This window comes from Ictidomys tridecemlineatus, chromosome 13, assembly GCF_052094955.1.
Source record: "Ictidomys tridecemlineatus isolate mIctTri1 chromosome 13, mIctTri1.hap1, whole genome shotgun sequence".
Lineage (NCBI taxonomy): Eukaryota > Metazoa > Chordata > Mammalia > Rodentia > Sciuridae > Ictidomys > Ictidomys tridecemlineatus.
In genome coordinates, this window is record NC_135489.1 from 17155881 (window position 1) to 17177286 (window position 21406).

At 42.5% G+C, this 21406-nt stretch overlaps 1 protein-coding gene across 1 annotated transcript in view; it reads left to right on the top strand.

Moving 5' to 3' along the window:
- Nucleotides 1–21406, top strand: part of Atp8b1 (ATPase phospholipid transporting 8B1) — a 117985-nt gene that overhangs the window by 74271 nt on the left and 22308 nt on the right. Inside the window, exons 5-16 of the mRNA XM_078029965.1 lie at nt 1750–1848; nt 1963–2024; nt 4705–4777; nt 4879–4949; nt 6630–6712; nt 6827–6985; nt 7157–7245; nt 9172–9362; nt 12496–12704; nt 14414–14457; nt 15416–15572; nt 20361–20549. Coding sequence (XP_077886091.1) covers nt 1750–1848; nt 1963–2024; nt 4705–4777; nt 4879–4949; nt 6630–6712; nt 6827–6985; nt 7157–7245; nt 9172–9362; nt 12496–12704; nt 14414–14457; nt 15416–15572; nt 20361–20549 — 1426 coding nt within the window. The remainder of the gene's footprint in view (nt 1–1749; nt 1849–1962; nt 2025–4704; nt 4778–4878; nt 4950–6629; nt 6713–6826; nt 6986–7156; nt 7246–9171; nt 9363–12495; nt 12705–14413; nt 14458–15415; nt 15573–20360; nt 20550–21406) is intronic.

Here is a 21406-nt window from a genome sequence, read left to right on the forward strand (position 1 = left end):
TAAGAATATTATTGATTTTTATTAATATTTTGGTCGTAAGTTTATGTTATAATTTACTTCATTTGGAAATACCGGGGAAATGAACCCAGGAGTAATCAATGACTGAGCTACATCCCAGCCCTTTTTATTTTTTGGTTTGAGACAAGAACTAGTCTTGAACTTATGATCTCCCTGCCTCTGCCTTCTGAGTTGCTGAGATTACAGGTGTGTACCACTGTGCCCAGCTCCAAGCTTATATTTTTGCAAACTGGTTTTTAATATAAGACAAAGCCTTCTTTCTGATTATGTTTTTAATTGTGGCAGAGGATTCGTTGTTTGTAAAGCAAAACTTCTATCTGTGTAGGAACTGCTGCTATAATTGATGAAATGAGTCTGCCTTCAATGCCTGACATGTGGGTCACAAAGACCATGTGTAAGAGTTGGGTTTGGAAAACAGCTCTCCTGCTGGGATTCCAGCACTAAAGTTTTATAAAATGGTGTGTCCAAGGGGGAATGAAGTGGAGAGGAGAGAAAGTAGAGAAAAGACACTCGGGAGAAGTGGACACTCAATAAATTTGGTAGAACACAAATCCACCGACTTGTCATAAAGGATGGTCCTGCTGTTGAGGGGCGTGTTCAGACAGTGTGTGAACAGATTACAAGGTCCTACTGTGTGGTCAATGGACTACTTTTCCTTTAATTCTTTACAAGGGGAAGAGATTCCCATAGTCACAGTGCTGCGGAAGTGACCTTCCTCTCTCTGAGCTGCACCCCGGTCTCCTTCTCTTAAGGTGCAGCCATCCCATCAGGATAATCAGGATAATAGCAATAGACTTAGCGCTTTCCTTGCCTTTCTTTTATTTATTTATTTTTTTGGGGGGGCAGGTGCTGGGGTTTGAACCCAGGGCCTTGTGCATATAGCCAAGCACTCTACCAACTGAGCTATATCCCCAGCCCTCCTTGCCTGTCTTTTCATTGTTTCTTCACTGGATTCATGTACTCAATGAGGTAACGTAGCCTCCATTTTGCAGAGAAGAACTATTTGGAGAGGCAAAGTAATTTGCTCCGAGGCCCAAAGCCTGTGTGTACAGAGCCAAGCAGGACTGGACCTGGGAATTGAATTTCAAATAACTACCACATGATGTGGCCCAATAATCAACAGGATGGTCACAAGAAATCTTTTCAAACTTACTTTCCAAATTTCCATTCAAGCTTGGGAGGCTGCCTTGATGCAGGTAGAGCTTCCTGTTAGGCCAGCCCCTTTGTGGGCTGTACCAATAGCAATGATCATGAAGGGAGCACTTCCTTAAGTGCTCCACCTAATCACCAGCGTCAGAGTCAGCCACTCCTTGCTGCCACTTGGCCTGCATCACAAGGCCCACAGAAATCACTGTCTGAGCAACTACTCTGTACAGCCTCCACGCCTTCCCTGAAAGTTAAGCATGAACCCCTTCAGTTAATTATGATTCCCACAAAACTTCAGAGCAGTTCACTTGTCGTTATCATGTCAGAAAACTCCCTTGATGTCCAGTGAAAGTCACAGTGTGATCATTTCAGGAGCCATTGTCCTCCAGGCTCTGTTCCAGATGACCAGAAGCTAGAGAGAATCACCAGAAAGAGGTTGGGTGCTTAAATACCTTTTTCCTATGTGTTCTACAGCTGTAGACTTACATGATGCTGGAAATTAGAACGAGCAGCTTGGAATCAGCCATCAGTTACCTGTAAGTCAGCTCTGCCTTCATGTAGTCAAGCCTTTTTTATTTCTTTTAGGCAATTCCTCAAATCTCTACCCTGGCATGGTACACCACCCTTGTCCCACTACTTCTGGTACTTGGCATCACTGCAATCAAAGACCTGGTGGACGATGTGGTAAGAATTTCTCATGCAAATTTCCACTTCCTGCTCTAAGCTTATTCTACTTTGACATTAATCCTTTATGTATTAAGATAATTAAAATAACATTTCTTCATTTCTATTTTAAAGGCTCGTCATAAAATGGATAAGGAGATCAATAATAGAACATGCGAAGTCATTAAGGATGGCAGGTACTTTGTCTCCTCCGTTATAAGGATGCAATGTATGTCTGCATATTTGGATAGAGCTATTAAAACCTGGAAGTCTATGAGTACTTTTCCTTTTTCACCACGAAGCCATCTTTTTTTAGGGGATGGAGAAGGGTGTACTTGGAATTGAACTCAGGGACACTCAACCACTGAGCCACATCCCCAGCCCCCTATTTTTTATTTTTTATTTAGACACGGGGTCTCACTGCATTGCTTAGTACCTTGCTGTTGCTGAGGCTGGCTTTGAACTCATGATCCTCCTGTCTTAGCCTCCCAAGCCACTTGGATTACAGGTGTGTGCCACCTTGCCCAGCTCCATGAAGCCATCTTAATTTACAGAGACATTGGTCCTCCTTCATGGCCTGTAGGCTAGACCCACATTGGACTACGTGTGAATGTGTGTAGGCTTCACGTTATCAGCACATCAGCATTTACATGACTCCTTCAGCCTGCAGTTTGCTGCTTTCACTTCCTTGTTCCCAGGCTTATCCCTTCAGGGCTATGCTCATACAGGATGTCATGACACGTTTCCTGGTCCCCCAGCTAAAGTGATTCCACCCCATACTTCCAGAGCATTTTATTTTCATTGTGACATAAATTGTATTGGGATTATTGATGTGAGCATCTCCCCTTTGTCTTGCGCTGTAAGTTCCTCCAGGACACTGTCCCACCTCCAGCATGCACAAAGTGCTCAGTAAATGTTTGTTCAATTAATGCAGTCAGCGGTGACCGAGACACCAGACATCAACTCAGGGATCAGTAATGAGTTGTTTCTTGAGCAAGAGCCTCAAGGTAAAATTGCTAAAAACGGTGACTGAGGCTCAAAAACTTTTTAAAATATGTTGACACTCAGGAAAACAACCCAGGTAGCCATGCTTCCAATCTGTGTCTAATTCAAAAATAGACACCAATAAGCTCGAAATATGTTGACATGGCTTTTTTTCTTCTTGAAGATAAATAGATTCTGATCTAGAAGTTCCCTTCCAAATCATTTAGAATCAATATCGTGAATAGTGGTGAGATACATAAACACCACACGACTCTGTTTAGCTAACGGCATGCCTCACGGCACAGGTGGAGTAGCTGTGATTGACTTGAATTTAGAGTTAGGTCAAATCTTGACCCCTGCAGTGGGTCAAGCCAGTAAGAACTTGGGCATCAGTGGGGCAGGGCACAAGGCCTCGTCATGGGGAATCAGAACATCACACAAAATAGTCCACCAGATAGCGTCTAGTACTTTCAAAGAGCTGGGACAGAAAGGTGCCAATGTGCCATTTTTTTTCTTTTTGGGGTGCGGGGGTACTTGAGATTGAACTCAGGGGCACTCAACCACATCCCCGGCCCCATTTTGTATTTCATTTAGAGACTCACTCTCACTGAGTTGCTCAGTGCCTCACTTTTGCTGAGGCTGGCTTTGAACTCACAGTCCTCCTGCTTCAGCCTCCTGAGCCACTGGGATTACGGGTGTATCCCACAGTGCCCCTCACCACTGTGCCATTTGTAATTTCATATTTATACACAAATGTCTAATTTACACCCTTGGAGATATTGAAATATGAAATAATTTCATTTGTTAAAAGATAAGCCAAGTTTAAAAATTCCTGCTGTTTGGAACTATGTAATAAATTCTCATAAAATTGGGAAACTAGGGCATAAGCATATATATAAAATGACTTTCCAATCTCCAGGTTTCTTTTATCCATAAACAAATTGGAAGACAAGAATAGTAATTAGATTTCTGTCTCCAAAATAATTGAAATGATTACTTATGGTGGGTTCATCATGCCCATTAGTTGTATCTTTTGTATTTATAAAAAATGTTTGGAACTTTTTAAAATGTTGACTTGTTAGAAATTTAAATGGCAATTTCCTATGGAGTTTATTACTAAAGATAGTCATCTTTTTCTTTTATTTATTTACTTATTTTTATCAATAGCCTCATTAGATTTACTGTAAAAGTGGTACATACCCATTAAGGAGATAATTTAAACAATGGAGAGGAAGCCAATCTTAAAGCCCCATGAGGATTCTTGGTGGCCCATGGAGGAGCACTCATGTGTGTCTGTCCTGGGGAGTGAGCAAGTGATGGGTGACCTAGAATAGGGAGGACAGGAGGCGAAGCAGCCCATGAGCAAAACCTAAAGGGGGCACCAAGTATACCCAGCCACACGTGGACATGGCCCCCAATGGACTCTTCCCTGCATGAGGCAGGGTGGAAAGAATATCTTGATGTATTGGTCACATCAAGTTGCTTCTGGCAGAGACAAATACGATTCTCAAGACCACTTCCAGGACTTACATCATTCAAAGGGTGAACTTCTAGCCAACATTTTCCCTGTGATTTACACAACTTCCAGAATCTTTGACATCTATGAAGAATGGCAGGTCTCTATCCTAAAACTTAGAAAACCAATAAACTTTTTTTTTTTTTTTAAACAGGGAATGGTACCTAGAGCTCTACTGTTGAGTGATACCCCAGTCCAACTAACATTATTTTTTTTAATATTTATTTTTTAGTTGTAGTTGAACACAATACTTTTATTTATTCATTTTTATATGGCGCTAAGGATCGAACCCAAGACCTTGCACCTGTTAGGCAAGCGCTCTACCACTGAGCCACATCCCCAGCCCGATAAATGACATTATCTTTAACACTTTTTAGGTTTAAAGTTACCAAGTGGAAAGACATTCAAGTTGGAGATGTCATTCGTCTGAAGAAAAATGATTTTATTCCAGTAAGTGAGCAAGTTCCTTCTCTCTTGTCCCTGCCCACCCTTGGCTCGTGCTCAGGTGACCTTGGGGACCCTGTGTGATAGCTGCCTTTTGTCTTGAACAGGCTGACATCCTGCTGCTGTCCAGCTCTGAGCCCAACAGCCTCTGCTATGTGGAGACGGCCGAGCTAGACGGGTGAGTGCACCTTGGATGGGCCTGCTTCAGCGTCGGCCTTGAGGGCAAGGTCATGACTTTCAGATCTGTGCACTCTGGGCAGGGGACCCTGCCATCTGGCTCTGCCTCTGTCACTTACTGGCAGTCTGGTAGTGTCCCCTGTACACTGGCCTCTTTTCCCCACCCTTAGAGTGGACTGCCCACCTTTCCCTACTTCTCAAGGAGACCACGTGCCTGGGCCCCTGGTGAACTGCTGTGGTGTCCAGACAAATGGAAGTGACTGTGGATGTTATTATCTGTTTCAGAGAAAGGAAAAGGTTTTTTTAAAGTCTTTGCCATTAGGTAATTTCGAATTCTCCCTTAGTTGCTATCACTTCAGAGAGAATGATATTCTGTTTTGGATTGGTTCTCAATATATTTATTAAGTGCTTAAGAGGTCAAAGGCACTTTGCCTATTAGCTTATTTGATTTTTAAAATAACTTTATGAGAAGAGCATTATTATTACCTCTACCTTCCCCATAAGGAGACGGAGGCCCAGAGAGGTGAAGTAGCCTGCCCAAGGTCACACAGCAAGTGGCAGTTGGGACCCTGCTCCCTGTGCCCTTTGATCCTCACACCCTAGAGAGGCACCTGCCACTTATGGAGAGCTGGAATCATGTCATCGGAAATGAGGTCTTTCCTCCCTCTGTTGAACAGTTGGCTGACATTCAGTCTTAGCAATAATCATCCCACCAGCGAGAGACACTAAAGCTTTACAAAGACGTGAAAGAAAACCGAATGGTCAGCTTCCCAATAGCTGGAGATTCCCCTAGGGGTGTTTGTTAAATGTGTGAAGCGCTGTTCTCCCTAGGAAAGCTGCCTTGCTGTGTGTGTGTGTGTGTGTGTGTGTGTGTGTGTGTGTGTGTGTGTTGCTGGGGATGGAATCCAGGGCTTCCCTCATGCTAGGCAAACACTCTACCCCTGACATAGTCTTAACCCTTCTTATCTTGAGGCAGGGTCTTACTTTACTAAGTTGCCCAGGCTGGCCTTGAACTTGCCATCCTCCTGCCTGGGTCTGCTGAGTAGCTGGGATTGTAGGTGTGCCTACAGGGTCCAGCTCGGCCTTCCTCCTGAGAGCATCTGTCCCCACCTGCTGCCATGTGTCCACACACAGTGAACCTTCCCTTGCATTGGGGACGGGGTAGGCCAGGTTTGGGGGTGAAGCTACCACCTCCTTTCCCAAAGAAAAATATTTTTTCAGAAACACATGTTTCATTTATTCATTCTAGAAAATGGGCTGACAGAGGCTAAGTAGAATATCTATAACAGGTTTGTTATGTATCATCACCTTATTGTGGCTGAAATGTTAGAAACTATATTTAAAAAAAAAAAAAAAAAAAAAACAAACAACAGTCCATCAGAGCCCGCTGGTGTTAACTAGTTCAGTTAGTAAAAAGGAGGTCGTGGGCATGCCATGTCCTAACTGCCACAATAGCAAACCACAAAGGAGACCAGCACTTCCCAGGTTAGGAATTCTTCTCTAGTTCAGGGTATAACTTCATTCAAACTCAAAGTTCCAAGATGAAAAGAGTTTAAAGATAAAACAAGCTAATTTACTTCCAGCCATGCCTAGTGGAACTTTATGGCAATTTTTTTTTTTAATGTTCCTTTTTGAACTCCAAAATAGGTTCATTTAATTTTTTTCCCCTTTCTTTCTTTAGAGAGACCAATTTAAAGTTCAAAATGGCGCTGGAAATCACAGACCAGTATCTCCAAAGAGAAGACAACTTAGCAACATTTGATGGTTAGTACAAAAGGCATCTTACTTTGTTTTAAATGTTATTTATTTGATTTGAGTGTCTGTTGAACAAGTCTTTTATATGGGATTATGTGTAACAGATCTTTTTTTTTTTTTAAGGTTTTATTGAATGTGAAGAACCCAATAACCGGCTAGATAAGTTCACAGGAACGCTGTTTTGGAGAAAGAGAAGTTTTCCTTTGGATGCTGATAAAATTCTGTTACGTGGCTGTGTCATTAGAAATACTGATGTCTGCCATGGACTGGTAATCTTTGCAGGTACTTTCAGAGTTTCTTAGAAAATTAATCAGCTATGAGCTATTAAGATTTAAAGTAGGAAATTGCTTTTCTGTCCTTTTCCCCTTGAAGCCAAAGAAAGACTAATTTTATTGACATGCTAGTTAATTGATTTTTCCCAATTGCTGATCCCACTGAATTTTCCATTTTTAGGTGCTGACACTAAGATAATGAAGAACAGTGGGAAAACCAGATTTAAAAGAACTAAAATTGATTACTTGATGAACTACATGGTTTACACGGTATTTATTTTCCATTTCAGTGGATAAGAGAATATACTGCTGTCTTTTGCTCTAATTTTATTGTCTACTTTTCTAATGCAAGAAAATCTCTTTAAGTGGGATAGAAATATGCTTGGGCACTCCACGCCCTAAAGGGAAGTGAGGGTGGAGGGGAAGAGCCTTCCCTTTTTCTTGGAAATGCCACATTTCTAGCAAGAAAATCCTCCAGGAAAGGGAAGTTCTGGTGGTAGGCTCCCCTGAGTCCTTTGGCTGGAGGGAGATCAGTTGAAAAACTAGGGAGATAAGTGGGTGGGGCTGAGCTCCTGAAGTCTTGCTTTGATGGCTGTTTGCTTTCCTCTTATCTTGTTGTTGGTTCGGTGCAACATACACCATATAAATCCGATTGTAAGGCAAGGCAAAAAGGTGTGTTGAGAGGGTCCTCAAGACCACACCCACCTTGGATGACAGACTGGGACCACTTGTAGGATTTAGCATATAGTTTTACTAAGGCTCTGCCTTCTTACAGCAAAAGGATGCAAAGCAAGATAGGCAAGAGGCATGTGATGCAAAGTCCAGAGGTACAAGCTGTTGAGGGGCCTCTCCCAGCAGAGTCACACACAGGAGACACTGAATTCTCACAGTCACAGTGTTTGACAGCAATGTGAAATGTTGTCTTCCAGGGAAGCCCGTTAGGCACTCTTGGCCAGGGTTTTTAAGATGGGGCTGGGCATGTAGGTGCCATCTGCCTTTCATGCACCAAAATCCCAGACTCCCCAAAGGAAAGCAGGTGGTCAGCATATACTGTGTCGTTTGCACAGTTAGGCAGGAGCCACTTTTATCAGAGAATAAGAAATAAGGGGCCAGGAAAGCCTCCCACAATCTAACTTCCCAGATGCCAGCCCAGGGTCAGCCTTGCAAGCAGCACTTTTGGGGAGACCAGTCTTAGGCCTGATGAATTAATTCTTCTCTGTGTGTAGGGTGGCCCCAAATATCAAACAGTTCTCCAACTTCCTAAACAAAGTTGTTGTTCGAATACTTAGTCCTAAAAAACCCTTCGGACTCATAAAATTAGAATTCTGTGATTGCATCTACCTATTTAGAAATCAAATAGAAGTAATAGGGTGACTTAAAGAACTGCCCTTAACCCTGCTTTCATATGTCATGAAAATTTAACTTGAACTTGGCCCCTTCGCCTTCAGTGCCATCATGGTCATGACTAGAGCACTCAGCCCATCGTCTCTCCTCTGAGCCAAGAGGTTGTGAGATAAGGCACTTTTGAAATCTGTGTCCAGAAACTTAAATTTGTCCCTGGAAATTTTATCCCCACTCCCAAATACGCAAACAACATCAGGACAGTTGACTTTTTAATTTGTCTCTTCATCAAGTATTTGCTCAACATTTCTGTAACATTATTCTTGTTGTATTGCTTCTTGATCATGTTTATAATGCTTTATAATCTTTCAGGAATAATTACCCAAATACGGGTGACATTGCCCTGCCTTTCTTTCTTTTCTTTTCTTTTTTTTAATAATTTTCCTTCAATATTTTCCATAAGTATCCCAATTCAGCATTGTTTGAAGGTGTTTCAGGTTAGGGCAAGGTATTTTCCCAAACCACATGTTATTATTCAGAGTCAGAGTAATTGGGAGAATGCCTGTAATATAAAGTCTCTAAGAATCTCTATAAAATACCACCTTCTCTTTTGAAAGATAATTTTGGGGATGAAATCTCACCTTAAATGTGTAAGGTAGAATAAACCTATCAATCATGACAATCAAATAGACTTTCAGAGCATTCTCATGGTACTCTTTTAAGTACATTATTTTTACAAACTACCAAATTATCCTAAACACAGTGTGGAACACGGTTAGTTAACATCTGTGAAGTGCATCAGGTTGGAAATCCATCTTCTCTTTGGAATACATTTACGTGTTTTGTGTCTTCTAGATCTTTGTTGTTCTCATTCTGCTTTCTGCGGGTCTTGCCATCGGCCATGCTTATTGGGAAGCACAAGTTGGCAATTATTCTTGGTACCTCTACGATGGAGAAAACATCACCCCCTCCTACCGTGGATTCCTGAATTTCTGGGGCTACATCATCGTGTTGAACACCATGGTACCCATCTCTCTCTATGTCAGGTGAGGCCATCCTGTCCTTAGCCTCTTGCTTTTAGGGAAAACTGTAGTATCTTTTCCCAACTTGGCACATTTGTGTCTAGCAATAATAGTCTCAAAGGTCAAAAGGAATAGGTAAAAAAAATAACTTCTATTTCAGAATTGAGGATAAGATGTGGGAAGGAAATGAATGGGCCTACTCTGTGCCAGGTACCTTCTATCCTTACAGATAAGGCCACTGACAGTGGAGGTCAAAGGCTACAATCACTTACTTGGTAAGATTCCTTCTCAATGAGTTCCAAAGCCTAGGCTTCAAGAAGGGCCTAGGAGAAAGTTGGAATGAGACTTGGAATGTCATGGAAAAACTTGCTTTTCCATTTCGCAAGTCTTGCTTCCCTCGTATAGGAGACTTCTTCTTCTTTTTTTGTTTTTAGATGTTGATGGACCTTTATTTTATTCATCTATTTATATGCAGTGCTGAGAATCAAACCCAGTGCCTCTCACATGCTAGGCAAGTGCTCGACCACTGAGCCACAACTCCCCCTCCACCCTGACCCCCAGCCCTCTTCTTGACATCTGCCACACCCATGCTTACTTATGGAAGCCACTGACCTTCCTGCTGAGACCTCCTGGTGGAAAAGGTGTCCACCTTACTCCACCCTCTCCCAAGGTTCCATTTCTTATCTTAAGGTCAGTTCCAATCCCTATAGAAAGTCAAGGTTGTGCCCCTGACAAGTGGCTGTCTCCGTGTACGGTGCTGTGTCTTCCTGTTTTGCTCTTCTTTCCTATCAAATTCATTGTCACTGGCCAGTTGGACTTTAGAGGGGCTACGCCTTGGAATATATTGACAGTGGAGTCAGTTCTTGGTTTCAATCAGTAATAGCCTGGAGGAAGTGGACTCACACACACCCCTATAATTAGATGCATTTATTTTATTCTAATTTTATTATATGTGCATTTGTTTTGTTTCTAATTTTATTACATGTTCTTTCTGTTGCTCTTTTAATGGGAAATCATGCCCTGGGGCAGGCTTTTGTCCCAGCTACTCTAAAAGAGTCTAAGACAGTGCTCCCTTGATAAGACAGCCCTCTGTTACATGGATTATTTTGTACAAAGCTATAAAATAATACCATATGCAATTTGGCTGATGTAACTTCTTTATTTCTCTTGGAAATCAAGGTCCTTTTAAAGCGTAAATCAAATCAAGATGATTATCTCTTTTTTCTTCTAGTCCCTGGCAGCTTGGGTGTTGTTTAGTATAGAATCATCAAGGCCACAGGATCACACCCAGGGCCCAGTGGGATCTGGTGTTCTGTGCTCCAGCCCTACCCCTTGGTCCTGCCCCTTAACCCTGGCTCCTGCCACTCCAGACCCTTGATGCCCTTCCTGCCACAGGACCTTTGTACCTTCTCTTATCTCTGCCTGGAACATTCTTCCCTAGATAGCCTAATGCTGCTTTTTCATTTTCTTCAGGCCTCATCCCCCCCCGCCCCCCCCCACCGGCCTTTCCTAGTGCTCCCTATTATGACCAAGCCATCTCTTCCCTGTTGCTCTCTATCTCCCCTTCCCCTGCTTTGCTTTTGTGCAGAGAACCCTCAGCACCCAATAAGTACGTGTTTACTGGGTCTCTCATTTGTGTGCCTTCGCAGGTGATAACGCGCTGACAGACTGGGTTTCCTTCTGCTTTGTTTGTGGATATATCCCCTGTATCTAGAATGGTTTTTGGTACCTAGTAGGACATATTTATGGAAGGGGGACAGGGAGGAAGAGAGTTATCTTTCCATCATTTAACTTGTTATACAAAGATCCTTTGCTCGCTTAACTACTGCTGAATATATAGATGGCTTCCTTCTAACTGAGATGTGTTGAATTCCTATGGTGTTTTGGTTTCGCTTGTGTTTTTGTACGGTGCTGGGGATCAAACCCAGAGCCTCATTCATGCAAGTGCACTACCACTGAGCTAGGCCCTAGGGCCCCTCTAGTTTCAAAATTGAGATGATTCTTTTTGAATATCTTCTTTTGAACATTCTATATCCTAATAAAATTCAGAAAAAAGTGTCACCTTCACAGTGAGGGATCACAATTTAGGAATTATTTGCCAAAAGACTGTTGCCCTGTATGAGAGTACTCAGCAGTCTGTCACCTAGTGGGCCCATGTCCTCTTTGTCCTACAACTGGAGACAGAAATGAATACTGCCATCCCAGGTGTCCCTGGGAATGATGGGGAAACACAGTAAGATAACTGCACCTGGGCACCATCACAGGGGTCCAGGTCACCTGAGCTGTGGATTTTGGACATGGCACTCCATGGCCGTGGCCTGATGTGCAGGAGTGAGTGGGAAGTCATAGTGAGCAGGATGCTTTGAGGAAACACTACTCATCTAAAGTCAGCTTGACCCTGACCTGAAGGACAAAACAACTGGTCAGGAGAGCTCAGAGGCTGAGCACACGGCCACGCATGACTTGTCTCTCTCTCTCTCTTTTTTTTTTTCTTTTTCTTTATTGGGTACCAGGGATTGAAGTCAGGGGCAGTTGACCACTGAGCCACATTCCAGCCCTATTTTGTATATTATTTAGAAATAGGGTCTCACTGAATTGCTTAGCGCCTCACCATTGCTGAGGCTGGCTTTGAACTTGCAATCCTCTTGCCTGAGCCTCCCAAGCCGCTGGGATTACAGCTGTGTGCCACCACCACTGGCGATGGCTTGTCTCTTTGAAGATGTCTTAGTTTGTTTAGGCTGCTGCAAAAGAATGCCTTTACCTGAGTAGCTTGTAGACAACAGAAACATATTGCCCACACTTCCGGGGGCTGGGGAGTCTAAGATCCAGGGCGGGCACTTTTGGTGTCTGGTGAGGGCCACTCTGCGTCTTAGATAGCACCTTCTTGCCGCATCCTTAAAGGGCAGAAGAGGCAAGCAAGCTCTTTTATGAGATCACTGATCCCATTCAGGAGGGCTTTGCTTTTAGAACCTAATCACTTATGAGAGGCTCTGCCTCAATATTGCGTTGGGGATTGTTTTGACATATGGGTTCTGGGGGCCACCAATATTCATCCCGTCGCAGTCGATGGCAGGCCTGTGTGCACAAGTGAGGCTAAAATCCACCGCTGCCACTCACAGCTCAGAACTCCACACAGAGCGATCTTTTGTCTTCCTAGTGTGGAAGTGATTCGTCTGGGACAGAGTCACTTTATTAACTGGGACCTGCAGATGTACTATTCTGAAAAGGACACGCCTGCAAAGGCGAGAACCACCACGCTGAATGAGCAGCTCGGCCAGATCCAGTACATCTTCTCTGATAAGACAGGGACACTCACGCAGAACATCATGACCTTTAAAAAGTGCTGCATCAACGGGCAAATCTATGGTGAGTGCGAGTGGGAAGGAGGGGGAAAGCCAGACCTTAGCCATTTCCTAAGCGGACTGCGAGCTTAGATGATCTTGTCTACAAGATGATTTCAGAGACGTGCTTCTATCTACAAGACACGGGGGTGTTTGGGGTCTGAAATAGAAGGAATGGTTGGCTGTTGAATTGTGGTAGAAGATTCATTTCCTGGGTGCTGCCTAGAGCTGAACCTGCCACCCTAGAGTCCCTTGTGCCCTCCCTATGCTGCTGGCACAGGCCCCCAGCTGAGGGCTAAAGGGGCATAATGGACACTGCTGGGAACACACGCCTGGGAGAGGTCAGCAGATGGAAACAGGCACACGTTGCCAGGCACAGTGGCACAAGCCTGTAATCCCACAACTCTGGAGGCCAGGGCAGGAGGATCACAAGGTCCAGGCCAGTCTGGGCAACTTAGTGAGATTCTGTCTCAAAATGAGAAGTCTGGGGATGTAGCTCAGTAGCAGAGGGCCTCTGGGTTCAATCCCCAGTAACACACACACACACACACAAAGGTACATGCCCCTCAAAAAACTAAACATTGAAATAGCCAGCAATTCCACTGCTGGGTATATATTGTAAGAAATTGAAATCAGAGATTCAAAGAGATATTCGTGCACCCACATTCATAGCAGCATTATTTACAATAGCCAAACTGTGGAAGCAACTCCAGTGTCCATTGATGGATGAATGGCTAAACAGAATGTGTGTGTGTTTATCTATAATATGTGTGTGTTTACACACACACACACACATATATATAGTGGAACATTATGTGTTTCCTTAAAAGGAAGGAAATTCTGATACATGCCACAACGTGAATAAACCCTAAGGTCATCATACTAAATGAAATAAGCCAAAACCAAAAAGGCATATGAGTCCACTTATATGAGGTACTTAGAGTAATCAAATTCGTAGGAACAATGTAGAATATTTACTAGGTCATTAGGGAATGGGGGCAGGGTAATAATAAATTATTGTTTAATGAGTACAGTTTAAATTATGCAATGTAAGCACTCTTCTGGATGGACGTGGTAGTGTTGGTTGCACGACAGTGTAAATATACTTAATGCCACTGAACTGTGCACTTAAAAAGGGTTATAACGGTAAGTTTTATGTGTCTTTCAGCACAACTTTAGTAAAATTGATTTCTAATTTTCTGAAATATGTCTTACATTTAAAAGCAACATTAAGGCTAATCCTATATTTAAATAGAGTGCTTTTAAATAATTTAAGACAATGTATTTTGTTTTAAACACAGCACATGAGTATTCTTTCCACTTATGGAAAACTTTATATTGTGAATGTGGTTTCATTTGATTGAAGAAGACTAGGAACCTGGTGGCAGGTATAGCATTTCAAAGGACAAGGAGGGTCAGGTATAGCATTGCAAAAGACAAGGCTCAAATCTCAAAAGAACAGAGAGGATCCGGCACTAGTATTTGAAACTCTAGTGAGGGTGGCAAATTATTTTTGCGAAAAGTCACATAGCATACATTTTAACCTTTGTAGGCCCTATACGGTCTCTATTCTTTATTTTCAATTTTTATCCAACTCTTGAAAAATGTGAAAACTATGTTAACTTCAGAACCATCTATGTGTAGGCTCTGACGTGTGTATGTGTGTGTGTATTGGGGGGCCCTCTGGACACAAGTAAAAGAGGCTTAATTTGTTTTGTCCTGTTTGCTTCTCAGGAGACCATCGAGATGCCTCTCAACACACTCGTGGCAAAATAGAGGTGAGTCCTTTAGCATGAGGAACTGCTGGGATGCATATTAGTTTTCTAGAGCTGCCTTAACAAATTACCCCAAATTGGGAAGCTTAAGATAACAGAAATCCATTCTCTAATGGTTCTGAAGGCCATATGCCCAAATAAAGGTGTTGGCAGAGTCAAACTTCCTTGGAAAGTTCTAGGGAGAATTCTTCTTTCCCTCCTCCTAGCTTCTGGTAATTGCCAGCAGTTCTTGGTGTTCCCTGGCTTGAAACCCAGGCCTCCAATCTCTGCCTCCATTGGCACATGGTGCTCTCTCTCATAGGACACCTGTCCTTCCATTCTAATCTCACTTGGCCTCAGCTTGGTTACATTTGCAGGGACCCTATTTCCAAATAAGGTCACATTCATAAGTACCAGCAGTTGGAACGTCTACATATCTATTAAGGGGACAAAATTCAATCCACCATAGGATGCTTTTTGTTTTAAGACAGGTGTAAACCTCTTATCACATAAGTCAAGAATGTACTAAAATCCACCAAACATGATTATGGCAGCACATGCCCTTAATCCTATACACTTGAGGACTGAGGCAGGAGGATTGCAAGTTTTAAAACCAGCCTCAGCAACTTATTGAGACCCTGACTCAAAATAAAAAATAAAGAAGGTCTACATCAGGATTCCCAGCTACTTGGGAGGCTAAGGCAGGAGAATTGCAAGTTCAAGGCCAACCTGGGCAAATTAATAAGCCCTCATCTCAAAATTTCAAAAAAATTTAAAACAGGCTGGGGATGTAGGTCAGTGGTACAGCACTCCTTGGTTCAATCTCCTAGTATTACTAAATAAATAAAGCTGGGAATGGGCTAAAATCCAAAATGTTATTTTTACATAATTAAAAACTTGACTTCAAAGAAAAGTTGGTATCAATTTTTAATCCAGACTTTTTTTTTAATCGCCTTTTTGTTTTCTTCTGAATTTCTTTCAGCAAGTTGATTTTAGCTGGAATGCATTTGCTGATGGGAAACTTGCATTTTATGACCATTATCTTATCGAGCAAATCCAGTCAGGGAAAGAACCAGAGGTCCGGCAGTTCTTCTTCTTGCTTGCTGTTTGTCACACGGTCATGGTGGAAAGAATTGATGGTGAGTGTTTCTCTGGCATCTCAGACTTTGGAAGCTAGTTTTTTGGTTTGCAGACAACTCATGCTCTGCTTCCCGTGCATGTTTAATGGTCTGCATGGTAAACTCAAACGGTGGATATGAGCACCTAGCGCTAGATGGTGTATGGAACAACGAAGATTTCTCTGAAGTTTACATCTGATTCACAATTATAACTCTGGATGTGTTTATCACTTTGAAAATGAAACTTTATCATTAAAAGTAAAGATTGGCTCTTGAATTAGGATAGAATCAAACTCTTTCTACCGAACTACTAATGTGTGTTGCCAATGTAAAAATCAGGCCTTATCTGCATTGCAAGTAGACTTTAAACTTGAACAGACTTTTCTACAAAATGATTTCAGAGATCTGTTTTTACTTCCTGGATTCCGATATGTTTTGGGCTTGAACGTATCAGCCAAAGCCTGGATCTCTTTAAGGTCTCTTTCTCATTTAAAAGTGCATTTGCATGGGAACAAGCAAGGCTGAAGTTCATTTTAAAATCCAGTGTGTGCCAACTGTGCTAACAGCATATTCATCCAGTACCATGAAAACAAATTGTTTTGTCATATATGGACATAACAAATTATTTAGATACAAATGGACATTGTAGAGAGAGCAAAAGGAATTCTTTTGATATATCTATGGTGGTGCACAGTCTGCCTTCTCTTCATTCATTCACTTTACGCCATTCTCTACGTTTTACTTTAATCACTGAGTACATAAAAGTCCCTCTTGGTGAAATTCCTATCTTTGTTTCATATGTAACTGATATAAAATCTCCAGGAAAGGAACAGGCCTAAAAACTTAAATATGTAGAAGCCGTATAGGATATCTTTCAGCACGTTTCAAAAAGGCCCTTCTCCAAGATGAATTTAATAGTATAATAAAGTGAGATGTGAGAGTTCAAAGTGGGATGGATCCTGTTAGCAGCGAATGGGGACAGGTAGAAAGAGCTGATGTCAGGTCATGAATTGCCAAAACAGAGGTCAAAGTCTGTTTAAATAGCCAAGCAAATTTTACTTGCACAATAAGAATGAAATATAATTTTAAGCATCCTGCTTCCCTTAGGTTCTGACTCATTAGTAAAACTCTTCTTCTTTTCTTTGAGTGCTAACTGGACATTTTAGGCCAATACCCATTAATCTTACAGTTTCTATTTGTTCCCACTTGGATGTTACTGGCAGAGCCCTGGACTGTGTGTTCCAGGTGAGCCCGCCCAGTTTTGGGTCCTTCCTGCACACCTGCTTCTTCAGTGTTGCAGTAAGGAGGCTGATGTCCAAAGTCTCTTCCAACATAACATTCTGCTGCTCTTTGTCACACTGATAGCCAAGGTGAAGGCCCGTATGTCCTGAGGAGTCCTTCAGTCAGTAAATGACGTGCACTTTGATCCAGCCACTGGGAATGAAGACAAGTTAAATTTCTAGGTGCAGGAGGTTAGAGAAGAATGATGGAGATTAAGTTATTTTTTATTACGTATAATATCATCAAAGGAAGGAGGAAATCCTTTCATATATGTGGCCACAAACTTCTGACTTTAGCAGTCTGTGTGGCCTGTGTGTTAAAAATATTAAGAGGCCATGTATGGAGACCCTTGCCCTAGTTTTCTGTTACTCTGGAATCAATTAGGGCAACCGGGCAGCTTGAAGTACCTGCTTATAAGCTCCCAATTCTATAGGTCAGAAGTCTGAGCTTGGCTATGACCAAGTTCTCTGCTCAGCATCTCACTAAAATCAAGGTGGAGCCATGTTCTCATCTGGAGCTCTGTGTCTTCTTCCAAGCTTATGTAGTTGGGGCAAGATTCAGTTCTCTGTGGTTGCAGGACTGAGGTCCCCATTTCTCTGCAGACTATCAGATGGGCTTGCTCTCTACTCCTGGAGGTTGCCCTCAAATCCTTGTCGATTGGTCCCCTATCCTCAAAACCAGTGGTAGAGACTCTGCCTTACATTGAAACCCTCTCAGGATTCAAATCTCTGTCACAAGGCAAAGCCCTTGGCCCTTTAAGGGCTCACCTAATTAGGTTCAGAACCTTTGGATAATCTTCCTATTTTAGGGTCAACAGGGAAGGACCCAAATTAAATTTGCAAAATCCCTTCATAGTAGCCCCTCGGCTAGTGCTTGACTGAAGAGCAGCAGAAGGTGTGTGTCTGCCATTGGGGTGGGAACCTTGGGTGATGGAAACTCCTGCACCCACAGGCCCTATGAAAGCAGAGAGGGAAAGGCTTGGAAGCCTCTTCTTTGCCTGGAGGTCTTGAATCAGTGAGCAGAGAGCTGGCTCTAGGAGGCCTCAGCCTCACATTGGGTGTGATATTCTGGAGCAGAGAGACAATAGGCCTATAGGGAGGCCGGGGGCCTGGATTAGGGTGGGTTCTTGGGCAGGATGAGAAAGTCACAAATATGGGAGACATTTGGTAAATGATTTGAAGGGGATGAGAGGATTGTGGGGAAAGAGACATCTGAAGGTCTTAAGGCTGGTGACTGGAAGATCTGAGATCCTATTTTTAGCCAGAAGAAGCGAGGAGATTAGGATAATGAGTTTATAAGAGGTGGCAGTTCTGATTTTAGCATTTTTTTAAACATCAATTTCACGATGCACAAATTAGTCTGTAAAAGGGAAGAATGTCTCTCTGGTGGCCTTAAGTGTACGGTAAAGAGTTCTCTTCAGGCATCTGTTAGCCAGGTTTCTTCCTGCAAACATAAGGTTGAAGTTTGCACGGGTCTTCCTAGTCTTTCCGTCTGTGATTCCATTACCAGATCCTAATGGAAGGGTTTTCTTTTTTATTTAATGATAAAGATATCAAGGTGTTGGCTCCAGATAGAGTTGCCTCACTCAAGGAAAGTTTGCCATGTTTTATTATTTTGTTTCTTGCCTCTGTGGGAAGCAAGTTTGCTGTTAATATTATGTAAGGTGTCTCAGTGCAATGAAGGGAGGCACTTTGTTCTCACTGCTGCTTGCTTAGCTCTGGGTAAACAGTTTGCCTCTGGCATTTGTGCATGTTTGTAGAATGGCTGGATTTAGCAAGTACATTTATAACTTCTGGTGTATGACTTTCCAGATGAACAAATAGATAGCCTACAGTGCCATCTTTAATTATTAATTGGAAAATGATTAATGATGCCTTAATTAGAACAAATTATCTGCAGCAGCTTGAGAAGGAAGGAGAATGGGCATCAGTTTAGTTCTAAGTCATTCTCCCTGGAGCAGCCTGCCCTGCCAAGCAGACTGAGGTGGGAAGAACTGCCCATGTGCCCATGGTATGCATCTGGTCACCCTGTGTTGGAAAACTAAATACTCTTTTCCATAAAAATCCCTCTGGCTATGTTGCTTTGAAGCAGAATAATTAGGAAAGAAAATAGAAAATCTTGGGTAGGCAGAATATTTTTTTAAAAACTTTTTAACTGCAGTATAATGTGTGTATAGTCATGCCCATGGCTATCCACAGCTTATAGCCTTTTATGGGAACCCAGACTTATTTTTAAAAATGGTATAGCTAATTAGAACAAAGAAAATATATAAACTATCAACCCAGAAGTCCCTTTCGTATTCCTTAAAGTTATTATCCCTCCAGGAAAATGATCTCCTAACTTTGAATATCAGGAGTTAGCATTGTAAGTTTTTCAAATTACGTGAGCAGAATCTGTGCTCTTTAGTGTCTGGCTTCTTTTACCCAGGATTGTGAGATGTATCCTTGTCCCTGTGAATAGAAGGCAGTTTCCCACTATTTAATTTTTAAAAATAAAGAAACTGATCAGAGGGACAAAGTTTTTTTTTTTTTTTTATGAGACTATAGCTGTGGTGAAATAAATACACTCTCCTAAAGTGGGATCAATGGGCATGACCTTCTTGAAACATAAATTAGTAATATGGGTTTTCAAATAATAAATGTAGGGCTGGGGGTGTAGCTCAGAGGCAGAGCACTTGCCTAGAAGGCATGAGGCCTGGATTTCATCCCCAGTCCACCAAAGGAAGAAAAAAAAATCAATGTTCTTTAACTCAATGGTTTCACTACTATGAACCAGTCCTTAAAAAAACAGAGACAGAAAATATTTGCACACACATGCACAATGGTTATTCCAATGTTATTTTTTATTTTTATTTTTTGGTACTGGGGGATTGAACCCAGGGGCACTTAACCACTGGGCCACACCCCAGCCCTTTTTTTATAGTTTATTTAGAGATAGAATCTCACTGAGTTGCTGAGACTGGCTTTCAATTTGTGATCCTCCTGCCTCAGCCTCTGGAACCAGGCATGTGCCACTGTGCCCTGTTGACCATGTTATTTCTGAGAGCCAAAATTTTTGGAAATAAACTAAGTGCCAATAAGGGAAAAATGGCCACCTGTCCACATATTTAAAAGATTGCTTATGAAGATTCTTTAAAGATATGACAACTTGCTCAAATATAACATTAAAATAGCCAGGTTGTGAATGTCTACCCAGCATGATAGAAACTATTCCAGGAATAGGCGTTTTTCAAAGACTGAATGTCATGATAAAATGTCCATAGCATTTTCTCCTAGGTGGCAGAATTATGGGAATGTCCCCCTCTTCTTGGCTAGTTGTTTTATTTCTGGTTTCTATTACCACTTACAATTCAAAACCATAGTTCCCAATTTAACAAGTTGTAATTTGGGTGTGATCCTTGGGAGCCCAGGGCTGGGGTCTTGGGAATGTGTTCAGCTGTGCAGAGGCACCTCAGTAACCCCCCACCCCACCCATAAGCCCTGCATTTAGTTTTACAGCTTTTCTGGTTTTCTCTCCTTCCCTTGTTAGGTCAGATCAACTACCAGGCGGCTTCTCCCGACGAGGGCGCCCTGGTCAATGCCGCCAGGAACTTCGGCTTTGCCTTCCTCGCCAGGACGCAGAACACCATCACCATCAGCGAGCTGGGCACCGAGAGGACCTACAGTGTTCTTGCCATTTTAGACTTCAACAGCGACCGCAAGCGAATGTCGATCATTGGTAGGTCCACCGCGAGTGGCTGGACGCAGGGTCGTCTTTGCCCGTTTTACTTGGTGACGCCAGGATAAGGCAGGTCATGGATGGACCATTTTGGCTCCTGGGAGATTCCTACAGACTTTCTGAAAAGGGTGTTGTTTCTCTACACTTCACCACGTCCCTGTGCCAAGAGGCGGCTACGGTGTGTCTGCACCTGGCAGAGGCTGGGGCTCTTCTCCACCGCAGGGGCCTGGAGATGCTGCCCACTCAGCTGCTGGCTGTGGGCAGCTTACACACCTCTCTTGGGAGCGAGGCTGTGCTTATGGATCAAAATCGCACCTCCAGGCCACCAAGTGGAGCTGAGGATTGCTTCCTAATTTTTTTTTCCAGTTAATAATTTGAAAGGATTTCAAATTTACAGAAAAAAAATTCAAGGATGGTTTAAAGGACTGTTGGGTACTGTTTAATATTCACCACTTGTTTATATATTAGTATCCTTTGAATCATTTGAGAATAGGTTACAGACCCAATGCCTCTTTCCTCCAAATAGGTTAATAAGTATTTTTTAAGAACAAGAGTCTCCCTCCTCCACCATGCCTCTCTCTGTCTCTCTGTGTATGTCTCCGTGTGTATGAATGATGGAAATCTGAGAATTTAACCTGATACAGCATTATCATCTAATCCACAGACTTCTGGAAATTTTACTAGGAAGTTTATGTATTTATGGCTTTTCTGGTTCTCTCCATCCCTCCCTCTTTCCACCTTGATCTTTTTCTGGTCCAGGGTTCAATCCAGCGTGGCACATGGTATCTGGTGATCATGAATATGAATCAGAAACAGTTCTTCAACCTTATTTTGATCTTTCATATGTTGACATTTAT